Source organism: Grammomys surdaster, unplaced genomic scaffold (assembly GCF_004785775.1).
Source record: "Grammomys surdaster isolate TR1022 unplaced genomic scaffold, NIH_TR_1.0 126531, whole genome shotgun sequence".
NCBI lineage: Eukaryota > Metazoa > Chordata > Mammalia > Rodentia > Muridae > Grammomys > Grammomys surdaster.
In genome coordinates, this window is record NW_021621323.1 from 3,307,093 (window position 1) to 3,323,541 (window position 16,449).

Here is a 16,449-nt window from a genome sequence, read left to right on the forward strand (position 1 = left end):
TCTGCAGCCTCAGTGTTTCTACAGGGAGATTGGGTGGGGTGAGAAAGAGCAGGATGACCCAGCTAGCTGGCTTGTGCATCAGGGGAAAGACATCTTGTCTCGAGGTGGAAGACCAGGACTGACACCCAGACTTGTCCCCTGATCTCTATGCACATAGTATGGCACCTGAACAGGCTCATACTTGCACAAGCATGCACCGTACAGAATATCTGCTCTTCACTCCCGCTGTGTCATGTCCTACTGACCCGCATAAGTGAGAAGTGACAGCAGAATGACCATCTCTAATAACCGTTAACTCCTCAGCCTGCCCAGTTCCCATCAGGTCACTGAGAAATGCAGTGACTCCCTCCGAGCCACAAGAGAACAAGAGAGAGGCGCTGCATGAAGAAAAGCATCTGATGAAGGCTCTCACTTCTGGTTGCTTTCCCAGGAACACTTAGCCATTATGTGTCACACCTTCATTTGACAGCTTTCCGTCTTTAAAAAAGTATGCTTTGTTATATCGGTGACTGATGTCCAAAGCAAATGTCTACGACAGTGTTGTGCCATGCTTTTTGTAGTAAATGTCCTGCATCTTGTAGCATTGAAATATGCCATGTGAAGTAGCGGGTTTCCTTGTAGCATTTCACGTATGCTTGGGTTTGGTTAACTCACCTCATTCCACTCTCTTCCTCATCTCCCTGCTTCCTGTTATCCCCTTCAACCAGCAGTTGCCTTCCACGTTCAAATCACACGCTAAGCCACGTAATAGCCACATCATCTTCAGTTACTTGGATGAACCATGGTACCTAACCTTTCCTAACATTTGGATGTTTAAGGCATCTTTAAGGCACCTTGAGTTTTGAAAACCAACCCCCACAATTGTTAGGTTGTGGTTTCAGATGCTACTAGTTCCTCATTTAAAAACCATCTGGGGTAGCCAGGCATTGTGGTGTACACCTTTAATTCCACCACTTGGAAAGCAGATCTCTGTGAATTTGAGGCCAGCCTGGTGTATGTAGTGAGTTCTAGGACAACTGGAGCTGTGTAGTGAGACCCTATCTCAATAAACAAGCAGACAGACGAATGAATGAATGATCTGACCTGTCAGACCCTTCCACTTTTAGTCACATAAGCACCTCCCTCTGGGTATCTGGCTCTCACCTACTCTCGCCCCATTTATCAGTGTGAGTGCAATGAATGATGAAGAGCCCAGTCCAGCTGTCAGCACCCTTGGAGCTGCTGGGTGATGGCCTCTTAGCACCATCAGCAACTGCTCACCAGAGTCCCATGCGGTGCTCACCAGGCCTGTGACCCTCCAGTCTGACTGGCTCCAACCTGTCAACACACTGCAGGACACAGTTCACATGGAGAGTGGACAGAGATGGGAAGAAGTCCTTTCACTCATATCCTTTATCTCTTCCTCATAAGTCAGTGATGGCATGGAGGACCAACATGCTTGTCTGGTTCACATACCATTTGTTAAGACAAAACAAAACAAAAAAACAAAAACAAAACAACCCCCCCAAAAACAACAAAAACAACAAAAAAACCCTATCCATCCATTGAAATTTTGATTGACTTTACATAGAGATCTAGTTCTCTTAACTTCTCCAAGAATAAATCTAGAAGGTGATGGGGGTGTCTCAACTGGTAATGTGCTTGATATGTAAGTATGAGGATCTGAATTCAAATCCCCAGCACCCACGTACAAAACAAGCAAAGAACACATGTCTACAGCCCCATCACTGGATAGACAGAGACAGGAGGCTCTCGAAGTTCATTGGCCAGACAGCCTAGCAGAACTGGTGAGCTTTGCGTTCTCTGGGGAATCTAGTTTCAAAAACACAATGGAAAGAAAGACAACTCATGTTCATGGCGTTGGCCTCCACATGCACACACATATGTACACAAACATACCTATGTATGCTACATATACAATCTAGAAAGATCTAGAGGGAGGCTGAGTGTGCACTTCAGTGGTAAAACATACATTTTGTATGTGTAAAGCTCTGGGTTCAGTCCCCAAACCACAAGGAAACAGGGAGAATTTTAGCATTTCAGGGGCACCATGCAGCTCTTGAGCCTACTGTGGGTCCCACATGGGAGAGTTCAGCTCACATCAACACCGGACCGCTCATGTGAGGGTGACCTGTGGAGACCTCACATGGGAAGGAGGTAGATTTTTGGAACAAAAAGCAATACTACAGGACAGGTCACATGTACAGGAGGTTGGAGTAGCTGACTCAAGGACAGTTCTATGGCTCATACAGAGTTGTGCTGTCTGTGTTGCTGTAAGGTTCTGAAGGCTGGCAAATGCTGTAGACCAAATGAGAAATGACAGGAACACGAAAACAGAGTAGCAAGTCATCCCAAGCCTATGCCCACCCCCATCTTGCTAACAGGAAGGAACCGATGCTGGCACCAGTGTCCCATCACAGCACTGACACGTATCCTGTGGAAACTGCAGGGATTTGCAATGTCCCTTCTTGATCACACGAAGAATGCAGCCTGTGTCTCTGTGCCTGTGATAATTTCATGTCCGTAAGCAGCATGTCCATGTCACAATCCATCATTGGGGGAAATCAAGACAGGAACTCAATCAAGAATCTGGAGGAGCGCACTGATTCTTGGCTTATTCTCATGCTTCTTCAGCCTGTTTTCTTATACAATTCAGATCCACTGTGATGGCCATAAGCCTACAGGCCAATCTGTTAGGGGCAATTCCTTAGTTACATTTTAGTTACATTTAGTTACATTCCTTAGTTACATTTAGTTACATTCCCAAGTGACTCTTGTTCCTATCAAGTTGACAAAAACTTGCCAACTCACAGCCCATGCCCCTATTGAATACTTTGATTCACTTGGCCCTGATGGAGGCAGGAACCGGCAAAGCCAAGCTCTCTACTGGCAATGTCATCCCATAGTCTGCACTGCCAAACCCCCAGGATGACCCAAGCACCTACAACTTTCCACTCTCTAGTCTACGGTAAGAAAATCCTCCTCCTTGGTAGTTAAATACTCCTCCAGAAGCTTTGTTCCACTACCAGCTAATGCCCGAGTGAAGAGGACACCCCGCTGACAAACTGTTCAGTGGCATCGGGCACACAGATGGATGTGCAGCTGAGGAAGAAACGCCCTCTAGGCTCAGGAAGAGAAAGATCATCCTCCAAACCTTAAGCTATCAAAGGGCACATAGGCTGGGAACCTGAAGGTGGCAGTCACCCAGGGGCAGTTATCAAAGCTGGTTTCCTCTGGGGTTTGACCAACCTAGGCAGGGAAAGTTCCAGAGCTCCTTACCCCTCTGCTCTACTTGAGAAGACATGTGGCATCAATGAGGGGGTGGAGGGTGGGGGTGGGATAAAAGTGCCCTGGGGCCAATATTGCAAGTTATTTACCCAGTATCCATCTCTGTTCTCCTTATTTACAGAACTCGTTTTGTTTTTGTTTTTTCAGGAGACAATATGACATGCTTAGAAAATTCCTGTCTTCTCAGGTTGCTGAACCTGTGCTACCATTCACAGAAATATAAATTCCCAGAAAGAGAAGTAGAAAAAGGCAAATTCCTGCTAGAGACAGCCAATCGCCTTTCCTTTCTCTTCCTTGTTATCAGTGCTGAAAAGAGCCCCAGAGTACAGCAGCCCTCCCTTCTTGCCACCACTAAATACCGTGAAGGTGATGGGGGTAGACATTAAGGTCCAGGGAAAGAGAGGTACACGGAACCCAGATGGTAGGAGCATTCATGAACCAGGTAGGACCCTGCCCTTTGAGGAGAGATTCCATAAGCCTGGTCATTAATGTGTCAGATCACTTCAGGGCATCTTGTTCTGCCTATGGTCTCAGCCGTAGAACGTGGAACTTCTACATTTCACTCCCCAGGGCCCTTCTGACCTAACATTGGAGATTCACTGGCTATTTACTGCAGAAGGAGAAGACAGGAAACAGTTTGTTAATGGATAGAGTAACAGTGTTGTAGGTGGACATGATTCTGGACTCTTGGCATCCGTACAGGAGGAGGGGAAGGAAACAAGAGACCTGGCTTAGAAAACATAGATGGGACCTGAGATGTCTTAATGCTTTGTTACAGACTGGGAAGGGCAAACTCAAGCTTTTAGAATAGAAAATTGATTTGTTTGTTTTGTGTTTTGTTGTAGAACCAGAATTGTTCCTAATGGGGAGGCAGGAAGGGGAGACGTGCCTCATCCCGGGAGACATTCTTCTTGGGTGTCTTCTGTTCCTGTATTTCTGTGGAAAAACAGAAAAGCTTTTGTTTGAAGTTCTTTTCAAGGCTGTTTAGATAGCAAACGGGCTTGTGGAAGAAACAAAGCAAGCTTTTTTTCCCTTTTTAATATACAGGCGAATAAGATGAAGTCTCTCTTGGGCAAAACTGGGCCAAGAATGTTTGCAGACCCTCTCGTAGGTCATAGAACTGGGCTTTCTAGGCTCATAATGCTCAGCTGTGTGTGTAGCACCCGTCTGGGCCACAGTTCCCAGTGAGCCTCAGAGAGAAAGGATTACAAAAACACCAAGATCTCCTGAGGTGCTGTTCAGCTAGCCCGGGAATCCTGTGCCTTATCTCACCACCCCGGAAGTGAGGCCCGCTGACATGTGAGCTAGCACTAGAGTAGGATGGAAGCCTCCTTCTCTGTCCTTATGCCTCACCTAGGACAGGGGACTGTGGCCATGGAGACTGGCACTGAGGATCGTCAAGTGTGTACGTGGTGGCTGCACAGGAGATGATGGGAGAGTTCATCCTGAGAGAGAACTCGGGATGAAAGACTGGCAATGGCTGGCTTCCATGGGCAGACCAAATCAGTGCGGTGGATCTGGAGCGGTGCAGCCCAGAGGGCAGGGCCTTGCTTCAGTTGAATCTTGGTCTTAGGATGGGCAAGCTCTATAAACATAGCAACGCCCCTGAGCACCTTCCCACTCCTTCAACACAGCAGTTACAAATAGAAGAAACTCAGAATTTACTAGCTAATGAATTCTTCAAAGGTAGAATCCCCACTCATAGCTACTTCCCACCAGTTTGATGTTTAAATAGGATTAGTGGCGTGGTGGGAGATGCTCTAATGCCCAGGAGGCTTAGATGGCTTCTGTTCTCAGCAATCAGGTATGGGCTACCCTAGGGTCAACTGACAGTAACTGGAATCATACTATCATTCTCAAAACCAACTTAGAGGCAAGTGGAGACAGTTCTCTGTTACAGAATAAAAGCCCATGCTTTAGGAGGATAGAGGCTCTGTACTCAAAACCAAATAATCCTGCTGTCTGACTTGCCATTTCAGCTCAGCTGCTCTCAGAGATCACCATAGACCTGTTGGCTTGAACAACACCCAGATCCCCCATGGTTCCAGAATCTGGGAAGTCCAATTCAGGGCACCACCAGGATGGACTCTTTCTGAGGCTTCCATTTCTACGGAGACTCATGGGGGAGGGAAAGAGGCACTTGTGTCCTCTCCTTTTTATAAGGGCGCTCAAGTCATGACCCAACATTCATGACACAAACCTAATTACCCATCAGTGGTCATCAAAACACCACAATAGGGATTGCAGGTTCCACATGAACTTGGAGGAGTCCATCGCACTGGAATGCTACTGACACAGAGGTTAGCAACACAGGCCAGGCCTGCAGAGCCTGCATCCTAACAGAAAAGATGCTATTCCTGTCTGTTTAAATGTGACAGAGTTTTCAAAAAGAAAGGCACAGAGCCTGTGGTGGGGCAGCAGAGGGGCCTGTGGAATTCAGAGAAAGCTCTTCAGGACAGGCCGAGGCATGAGTAGGATTTAGGGAGTAAGAATATTTGAACTCTTTTCATCTTTGCGGGGACCCTACCATGCAGGTATTACCACCGCCATACCTTATGAGGTCAGGCACTGAGGACAGGAGAAAGAAAGTGACCTGGCCATGATAAGCAACAGTGAAAAGCACATGTCACATGCCGAAGGCTCCCTCTGCAGCACAGCAGGAGGGGGAGCCCTGTCTGACCCAGTTTTGTTTCAATACTTTCCTGACATTCATCTCAAAGCCTAGAAATTAGACTATACATACATACATACATACATACAACATACATACATAAGGTTCAAAAGATGTACCTTGAGAGTTGGCATTAGCAATTGCTCATGAAAGCAGCAGAAATTTAATTAGGACTTGGAATCAGAGCCCCAGAATTCTTTTCTAAAGAGATATGATGTGTTCATAAGAGTCTTTTTCCTTTATGGATGAGTGAGGGTCTCATGTAGCCCAAACTGGCCTTGAAGTTGCTATGTAGCCAAAGATGACCCTGAACTCCTGAGCCTCCCTGCCTCCTCCTCCCCAGGGCTGGGGTCACAGGCATATTGAAGAAGCCAAGCGAAATGGCCAGTGCCGGCTTTGGTACTTCCCCAGAAGCCTAGCAGGCTGGTGCTCGCTACAGCACTTTTCCTTTCCCCTAAGGCCTGCACACATAGAAGCACCCTTCCCGCCATCTGACCCTCCCAAAAAGAGGCGTCAAAGGCCACAAATCCTTATTCTAGTAGCACCCACATCCTGGGAACGAAGATATCAGTTTGAGAACAGATAAATATGGCACAGCCTTCCCTCTTCATGCTGCCTGAAGCTGGCACCCTCTCTGATGATGGCCAAACACTCCCCAACACAGGTGGCTTATGGCCTTGGGAAAAGCAAAACCACACATCCTTAGAGAGAAATCATGCCAATTAAGAGTTCCCAGGCAGCTGCGACCGATTTGTAAAAACATTATAGCTTCCCTCATCCGCTGCTTCCCTCCCACCATGTAACCTGCTTGTATATATTCCCTACACTCCTAGACACGGGGCTGCAACTTCACTTTGTGCAACTTGCAGTCCAAACCTGGGTTTGAAATAAAGGGTTCTTCTGTATCTCTACAGCGGATATGGCAATTCTTTGAGATCTCTTGGAGGTCCCAAGACCTGGGCATAACAATATGACACCAGATGTATTAGTTATATTTACTTTTTATTTCCTCATATTCTAACCAAGAACCCCTGGAACATTGGGAGGAAATGTGCGTGAGAGAGAAAGAAAGAAGGGGGAGAAGGAGAGAAGAGAAACAGAGAGAGAGAGAGAGAGAGAGAGAGAGAGAGAGAATATGAATGAAGCTCTCTCTGTGTGTGTGTGTGTGTGTGTGTGTGTGTGTGTGTGTGGTTCCATCTCTGCAACCAAGCAAATGATGGAATTGCATACACAAAGTTACATCTGTAGTAAACAAGCAGACTCTTTTCTTAACTCCCAAAGAATACAATTTAACCCTGTGCATGATGCTCATTCACACCGCATCATGTGTGATTAGTAACTAAGAGATGATTTATGGAAAGATGTTTCTAGGTCATATACCAACATTACACCACTTTATGTAAAAATGTGAGTCTCTCAGTTCCTCAGAGACTCTCGGGGACCACTGTGCCTATCTGTCACACAGCAGATTTGGCTGCTGGTATAATGAGCATCCTGATAGTTTATTAGGTCAGCAACAATGCTAATATGTATGTATAAAATACGTTAAAATAATTTTTTTTCAAAGCCGCACATTGGATTCAGGGTCTTGCACATCCTACATGCATACACAATCATTGAGGCACACTCACAATTGTCTATGAAGATGGGTAAAGACATTTATCTGACATAAAACATTATGGACCAAACCTGACAAAGTTCGATTCCCCAGAACCTGCTTGGTAAAAGGAAAGAATCAAAGTTGTGTTCTGACCTGCCCCCCCTCTTTGTTTCTCTCTGTCTCTCTTTCTGTCTCTGTCTCTCTCATACACACACATAGACACACACCCACAGACTCACACACAGAGTAAAAAATTAACTTTTACTTTAAAACTTTATACATTACGTGGTTCCAGTTTGCACAGTTTTAACTAGGACCTATCAGTAGGTATCATAAATCAGATTCTCTTAATAATTTGACTCAATCATCCCACTCTCAGAATATCCAGAGCTACATGCCAAGAGCCGTCCATATAAGAAAGGACACAGCAGCTGCATTCAGTTGTGAAGAGCTGAAGTCTATTAACAGTTGATAGGTAGTGGCTGGCTAAATGCTAGCTAGCCCAAACCAGTGGCTCTCAAACATTTTGGACTATGAGTCTCTTTACTCTTTTAAAGAAGGTTGAGGGCCCCAAAGAGCCCCTTTCTGTGACTATTATGCTAGAAATCAAAAGGGAGAAATATTAAGAAAACTGAAAATTATAAGCCCAGACCTGTTTTGCCCTGAATGGACATCACTACCCGACAGCATCTCTGAAGATCTCCACAGTCATGGAATGAGTAACAACAGCAAAGAAGAGACAAAATGGTTTAGCATTAGAAAACAGATTAACCCCTCTTGCATGTTAAGATTTGGAAAAAGTCCATCCATGGACCAAATATTGATAACACAATCCACTTGAACACTAGGCAAGCTAATATACTATCACTACATAAACTATACTGACACTGAATAAAAAAAAATCCTGATTTAATGAAATCAAAATATTAATGGACATGATTGTATCACCACTTTTTTTTTTTTGAGACAGTCTCACAGGTAGCTTTTCATTTGCTTGATTCTCCTCCCTCTTAAGTGCTGGAATTGCAGGCAGGCAGGCGTGCAGGCGTTGCCACACACTCCCTCTTGCAATTCCACTTAAAAACAGAATTCTTAAAAAGTCAACTTTCTTGTACTACAAGTATATACCTCTAGATGCTAAACACTTATACTTTTGATTTTTCTGCATTGAGATCTTTTTTTTTTAACCTTTGCAATCCAATTCCAGCTTAGTAGTAAAGAGACGGCAGCAAAAATAGCCAACAATAAGGTACTCACATTTTTGTTTCTTTGTTTGATGCTAAGGATTGAGCTCAGGGCCCTATGAATGCTAGGGATAGATTCTACCACTCAACTACTCCCTCAGTATCAATCCCAGACAGGCCAACCAGAGTTGTCTGCAAACCACAGCGTGTCTCACTTGGAGCTTGGTAGATCTGTGGCTCTCCAGCCCCATTAAGAACTCCTAAGTCAGAACCTGTGCTCAGAACCTGCTAAGCCCTGTTCATTACCACCACCTGGGAGCTTAAAAAGACAGAGGCCTGGGCGGGCTGGTGAGATTTCAGTGCTCCCAGCTGATTTTAGTGCTACCATGCATGCAGAAAATGATACTTTAATGTTAAGATCTTGGTTTCAACCTTGGAAAGAATAAAATTGAAACTTCCAGTAACCACTACTTTGAAGCTTGTGCACCCCAGCATCCAACATGTGATAACCTCCCTGCCAGTTCCTGTGTATCAGGAATTTCAGAGGAACAGAGGATTTGGTTGGAGAGCAGTGACTTAGCCCATTCATACTACTAAAAATAAGTGCCTTAGGTTGGTAATTTATAGTCAACAAAAGCGCATTGTTTACAGTTCTGTGGGCTGTGGAGAAGTACCAGAAGTTTCGGTGTCCGGTGGAGCAGTCCTTCCAGCACATTCCAGACCTTTGCACTTGCCAGAAGGGAGGAACACCTGCCCCTAGGCCTCCTTCATAAAGCACTGAGTCTACTCAAGACCATGGGATCCACATACACCAGTCACCTGAAGCCCTGCCCCTTGCTATTGCTTCATCTGAGACACTTTCTTTTATGAGTGTTTTGTCTACGTGTGCTTCATGTATGTATGTACATCATGTGCATGCCTGGAATCTGCAGAAGTCAGTAGAAGGTTCAGAACCCCTGGAACTGGAGTTACCGTTAGGGATGGTTGTGACTCACCGTCCCTGGAATTGAACACTGGTCCTCTGCAACAGCAATAAGTGCTCTTAACCACCGAGCCATCACTCAAGCTAGGGGTCACTTCTAATGCAGAAAATTTTCAAGGATTTAGTTATCCGAGCCAAGGCATCTGTCTTCCCACACATCTGCCCATGCCCTGCAGAGATAGGAGCCCACTTGATTGACAGGTATGTTAGGTAAACTTAGTTACTACTTGAGGGTGGATGGGGTGCTGGGACTCTTACTGTTTTTGCCTTTAATAACACAGTGATGGAGAATTCTAGCAATTTTTCCGAATTGTTTTTAAAACATTTCTGCAACATAGTGAGTCTGTTCCCCAACTGTCACATTGTACTGAACACTCTGTAACAGAGTTTTCTCATGTTGTCTTTGTTGCAAAGGAGATCACAACCGCCAGCCCATTGGTTCTAGTTTTACCTTCCAATGCGGGCCGGCTACGACCCCTCCCTGTTCACACCTGACCTTCCTTCCCTGAGTCTGGAAATCAAAAGCTCCTCCTCCCACCCTATCCCCACCCCAAGAGCAGCCCAGGGCTTAACACTTAGATCTTGTCCTTCTTGAATCCTCTAGCAGTGGTTCTCAACCTGGGGGTCGTGACCCCTCAGGTAGTCACCTATTAGATGCTCTGCGTATCAGATACTTATGTTGTGATTCATAACAATAGCAAAACAGCAGTTATAAAGTAACAACAAAATAATGTATGGTTGGGGGTCACTACAACATGAGGAACTGTTTTAAAGAGTTGCAGCATTAGGAAGGTTGAGAACCACTGCTGGTTTATTTGTCCCTGGAAAAAATGGCAGTTTAACTCTTAACAAGTTTAGACCTTTGGCCTGCAGAGAGTCCACTTTGGTTTACATCTTTGAAACTTTCCTGAGAGCTTGAGGCAGTGCCTGGACTAGAGTATACTTTTACAGCTGTGTGCTGTTGGACCAAAGGACGGAAAAGTTGTTCTCACCTCAGTGGCCGCTTGCAACTGAGAGTTAGGAAACTACTGGGTTGTTTTAGTGACAACATAAGGAGATTACAGAAGGCACAGATCATTCCATTTTATTTATACAATTTTAATCATTGTAGCGGGCGGCACTTCAGAGAGTTTGCTTCGAATAAATACAGAATGCACTGCCATAATCTTAAATATAATAATGCATTCTTTATTTAATGTATCCCATAAAAGGTGGCAAGACTGGCCAGGCATTATGGTGCACACCAGGAATTCCAACACTTGGGAAGCTGAGGCAGGAGGAATGAGTTCAAATGCAGCCTGAATAACACAGTAAGCTTAAAACTAACTAACCCAAGGTGTACACCAAGACCCTATCTTAACGAAACTAGAACTCAGCAAGACATTACAAGATCATAAAGCAGACAGTTATAATATACCACACAGTGTTCAGACACAGTTGAGCACATAAGCCATGGTGTCTCCAGTCTCTAAAATCAGGATTATAGCCAGAGGGTCTGAGCTTGTCGGTTTGGCTCTTGGAGGCTTGATGCAGGGGGATTGTTCCAAGTTTGAAGGCAGTCTGAGATACAGAACAAGGAATATCGGGCCTGTTGGGGCTACTTAACAAGACTGTGTTAAAAACAAAAACCAAAACAAGATAGAAATCTTATTGGACCAGGGTTCAATTCCAAAATACAAAGAGATAGAAATTCTCAAATCAAAGGTAACTCCACTAGATCCTCAGTCAGTCTTGTTTTTCGAGGGAAGCTCAGGAAAGTCTGCTCCCTTTGTCCTGTACAGTTAGTGTTGAAGATCTGAGGTACAGCTTAGGACCTGGATCTTGGCTCACAAAGAACACTCAGGTGGGGATTCTGTGCTCTGAGAGAGGGGGTGCAGCTTCTCACGACACTTCTACCAGGATGATAGGTGCCTGGAAGACATAGCATCCCCAGGGTGGCCAATGAACACTCGGTGGTAGTGAATATCATCTTCTAGAAACTGCGTCCAAGACTGCTCAGGATGGCAGGGCCGGCTTTCACAGGCCTGCCAAACCCTGCTGCAACAAGGTAATAAAACGCCAGTGGCAAGATCAGCACATAGATATTGATGAGAACAAGATGTTCCGTGCCTGGGTTCCCAGAACGAGGTCCAGCTTTCAGGAGTGTGAAGAAGGAACACACCTACCCTCGCTAAGCACCTGCCCTGGGCCCATGTCCATTTCCCAACACTGGAGTACAGCCTGGATCTGCAGGAAACGTCCCTTCCGACACCAGCCAGCTGTGGTTCTCCATGGCTGACACTAGAGGGCAGGCCACTAAAACTTTCCTGTTCTAATGGGCACGCAAGTTCTGGGAGGCGAGGACCACATGGGTAGCTGGACCCTGGTTCTTTGTGGAATTCAGGCATGCTGCGTAAAACCATGGCTTCACCAGCTCTTTTATGTTTAAAGTACATTTACTTTAGCCCTTGTTTCTAGAAGTGGAGGTAAAAGACCAGGGTGTCTAGCTCAGTCTAACTGCTCCAGAGAGGATGGATCAACTTTGGGCCAAGTTTACAAAGGAAGCAGCAAGCTTCCAGAGGGAACCAATTAATTTCAAAAATTCTAGAGAAGCCACACTGTAATAGATTCTGCTGCTATGGCAAGTCTCTCAAAAAATAAAATAAAATAAAATAAAATAAAATAAAATAAAATAAAATAAAGGCTAGGGGAACGTTAAGATGGTTTTGGTACCTTCAGAGTTTAGTTTCTGTTCCCTGCTTCCTGCGTCCAAACCCGGGAACATCTGACTACTGTGTCCCTAGTCATGTTTCCACTATAAGTCACACCTCAGCTCTGCCTACAGCTACATTTGCTGCATGTTTCCACTTGCTGACAGTGTCTCTCTATTACTGTTCCCTGCCCCTGGTGTGCTAGCCACAGTGGCCAGTGTTTATGGAGAGGTTCCCGGTCCTTCCTTGGAGGTCTGCACAGATTTCCCAAGAGAAGGAGCAAGCACCAATGTACAAATGGCAAAGCTTGCTGGGGAGGGCCTGCCAGGTCACGGAGCTCCGACCCTGATTGTTCAGCCCACCAGCTTCCCAGGGCTCTTCTCCAAGAGAGCCGGAAACAGGCTCTGGGAGAGCCTCACACACTGCAAAATGAATCCCATTGCTGCCCACACAAATACCGAGTGATCCAACGCTCCTCCAAAGAAGCAAAAGCTTAGTCAGAGTGACTTCTAAGAACCTCCTGGAGGGGAGTCAACCTGGGACCTGGGGCAGGAAGCAAGCCCATGGAAATGTCAAGGGGGTTGTACCCTGGGGAAAGAAACAGGAGTTTTCAACCACTCTCCGATGAGAAGTTCTGGTTTCTACTTTTCTTTTTATGAATAGTAATTTTTTAAATATATATTATAGAGGCAATCTTTGTAGGAGCCAGTAAACAACAGAAATAAAAATATTTTAGTTACCTTCCCCCAGAGTCCATGGTCTTCACGAGGACAAAACTTCTGCTAGTTTTGACTCTTGTAAAACAAAGCATCCTTGCAGCTATAACCTCCCCACTGCTCACCAGAGCACGGAGGGAATAACCAGGCCCCACAACATCAGATAAAGAGACATCAACAGGGCTTGCCCATCATCAGTCACGGACAAGTTTCTTCTGCTTTCTGTATCTGCTCTTATTGAGGCATTTCCCAAGTCTAGAGACACACTGTCCTGTCTGGTCTTAAGAGGACTGCATGAAACGGAAGCTTCTCCTTCCATTTGTTCTTAAAAAGTATCCTGCAGTAATACTTCACAATAGAAAGACACTTAAGTTGGTATTCTCCAGTGAGTTAACATGACAGTTTCAAGGGACTGCTGGCAATTACTTTCTTATAAAAGCTGTAACTTTTATCTAGATATATATGTATATAATATATATATGTATATCTCCAACCCAGAATGGCAGGGTCAAGTTCTGGGATCTGTATTTTGTAATGTTCCCAAGGCATCTGTAACAAGTAGAGGACAGCCCTTGAGACAGAGAACACCGACTTGCAGAGGACTTTCTCTACGTTTAGCAGCTCAGAGACTTAACCCCTACAACCACAAATCTCCCCTCCCTTCCAGGACTGATCCGTGTTTCTAAAAATCAATGTGTGTTCTCATCAGCATCTTAGGAATTCACCAGTGCAAGTCCTTGAACCCCATCCCGACCTACCTCCTTAGGAATTCTGGAAATGATGGTTTCAGGGACATGAGATTGAATCTGGACTTTCAAGCACACTATACATGAGCTGTCCCCGTGGCCCAGGCCCTTTGTGTTATAAGGAGCCAATCCTGAGTGTTTCACAGTGGCTAGCATCTGAGAAATCATGCAGAAAAGTAAGACAACGTGATCTCACGTAAGGTAGAACCGAGTTTATTAATGACAGCTTTTATTACAATCACTCTCGAGTGTAAAAAATAAAGGGTGATTAAAATTGAAAACTCACTTGGGCTTGTGTTTTGGCTTTCACTGGATGTGCCACGGGGTGGGGGATCTTGCCTGATTCTGAATCAACTGGCCAGATGCAGTTCACTGGAGAATGAGGTAATAAAGAAGACAGAAGTGCCAATCCGAGAGCACGAGTGTCCACGTTGAAGGACATCACAAGCGACAGCTGTGGTATGGACAGAGGTGAAGTCACATGACCTCACATCCACGTATGGAATGACTATCTCTACCTATAACAGACACCAAATACAAACATGCAGAGCCACAGACACCCAAAGTGTGGGGATGAGACATTAGAGGAGTGCCTGACCTCCCTGTGAGCAGACCATCCATCAGTCACGTACTGCGGACATGACGACCGGGCTGCATGACTCAGAACGCCGGCACACTGGCGAATGAAGAGCTGCTATCACAGAGGCTGTCGTCTTCTCAGCAATCCACAAGCTAAAATCTGCTCCCCATGAAAGCAACATCCAGGGGTTATCACAAGCTGGGTGAAAATCTGGGGCTAAACTCTACCCTCCCAGTGGGCATGAGGCAGGAGAAGAACCTGAAGGTGGCTTCCCACCTAGCGTCACAGAGCCCTGGCTAGGCTTTGGTGTAGCCCCTCAAATATTTGTGCTTTGTTACCACCCTGAGGCCACCTCAGCGAGGACAGAGCTCTGGCCATGTACTATACTACGCTTGTTCTTTGTTTAACATACGACAAAACTAAAGTGGCAAAAAGGGAGGAAGGGAAAAAAAGAAAGAAAGAAAAACCTCATTAAATGCTTTTTGACTGTGTCAACCCTGCTTTGGAACCGGGCTTTATACTACTCAATGAGGAGAATGGGGAATTCGCAGAAGCTGAGCTAGATGCTGGGAGAGACAGTGAGCCCATGAGGCACACGAAGACAGGGCTAGAACAACATGCCACAACCACCCAAGGCTGGATCCCTATGACGTAAACACCAATGAACACTCTCAAATGTCTCTCTGAAAAGAACACGGTGGATTTGGGGGTCACAGTACATGCAGGTGAAGGGTCTACAAAAACTTACTATTTAAGCAGAATAAGAAACCATTACAGAGGACTGTGTCATAGCCTTTGCCTTTGGGAGACAAAAAAAAAAAAAGAACCAAAATAACGACCGATAAAAAAGAAATAAAACACAAAACACAGCCCAGAGTATTCCAGAATATCAGAAGAACTCAACCACTAGTCTGGTAAGGTAGGGTGAGGGAGTGTTTAATTAGTGTCTCTCTCATTAACCTCATTTTCTCCTTGATGTCACTGATAAAGCTCAGGCCCGGGTTGGCCACTCAGAGGAAAGATCAGTCCTGTAGAAATGTGGATTACAGCCTCTGCCACCCTCCTTTGCTGCAAACACCCAGTTCTCTTAAGGGGAAACTCAGGGTGGAGAGCCTACGCTGTAACATGACCCATCCAACCCTCTCAGAATCTGAACACAGGGGGCAGCTGTTTTCTTCTCTGGAGGACAGTGGCAACAGTTTCTGGAAATGTGCATTGAGAGATTTCAAGACACCTGGCCCTGGCGGGGTAAGGGCCCAAGTTTTAGCCAAGATGTGGACACTCTGTATTCTCCATAGATTCAAGTACACGCAGTGCCCAGCCCCACCTTTTCCCCTTCTGGTAGCATCCATCCATCCACCAACTCATGGCTACAGTAGAGATTCACTGCACATCGACTCAGCGACTTGCATATGGTTTTGTTTTTCTTTTTCAAAGTTCCATGTGTGAGCAGCATTTCCCAGTTCTACCCCCACAGAAAGTTAAGTTCTTGGCAGTTCCATCAGGTGAGACTGCGGCCTGTGACCAGGTCTCTGCAGCCTGCCATTGGCTGGCCGGCGCACAGAGGGTCCGTCAGCGAAGGGGGATCAGTCCAGTGTCTGACAACGGTGGTTGCAGGGGTCTACCAGCTAGCCCTGACAGCTTCAATGTCACTCACCAAATTCTGTGCCAGGCATATCCCAAAAATCTAAAAAAGGAAAGAAAACCAAATTAGATGGAAGAATTCAAATGCTTTTCCTTGGCCACTGGGTCCGCCCCCTCCCTACTTGATTCTTAAATGGATATTCAGGGGATGGCGATCTGGCTCAATGGGTAGAGGGTTTGCCTCACATATATAAAATCCTGGGTTCTACTCCCAGCACCACAGAAAACCAGGCGTGATAGTACACATCTATAATCCCAACACTTGGGAAGGAAGAGGCAGGAATGTCAGAAACCATCCTTGGCTACATGGCAAGTTTGAGGCCAGCCTGGGATACATGAAACCTGTCT

The 16,449-nt window shown here is 45.6% G+C and overlaps 1 protein-coding gene across 1 annotated transcript in view; it reads right to left on the minus strand.

Annotated features, from left to right (window-relative positions):
• Nucleotides 1-14,069: 14,069 nt before the first annotated feature.
• Tspan5 (tetraspanin 5) overlaps nucleotides 14,070-16,449 on the minus strand; it is a 172,577-nt gene continuing 170,197 nt past the window's right edge. Inside the window, exon 8 of the mRNA XM_028760436.1 lies at nucleotides 14,070-16,144. Coding sequence (XP_028616269.1) covers nucleotides 16,079-16,144 — 66 coding nt within the window. The 3' untranslated portion in view covers nucleotides 14,070-16,078. The remainder of the gene's footprint in view (nucleotides 16,145-16,449) is intronic.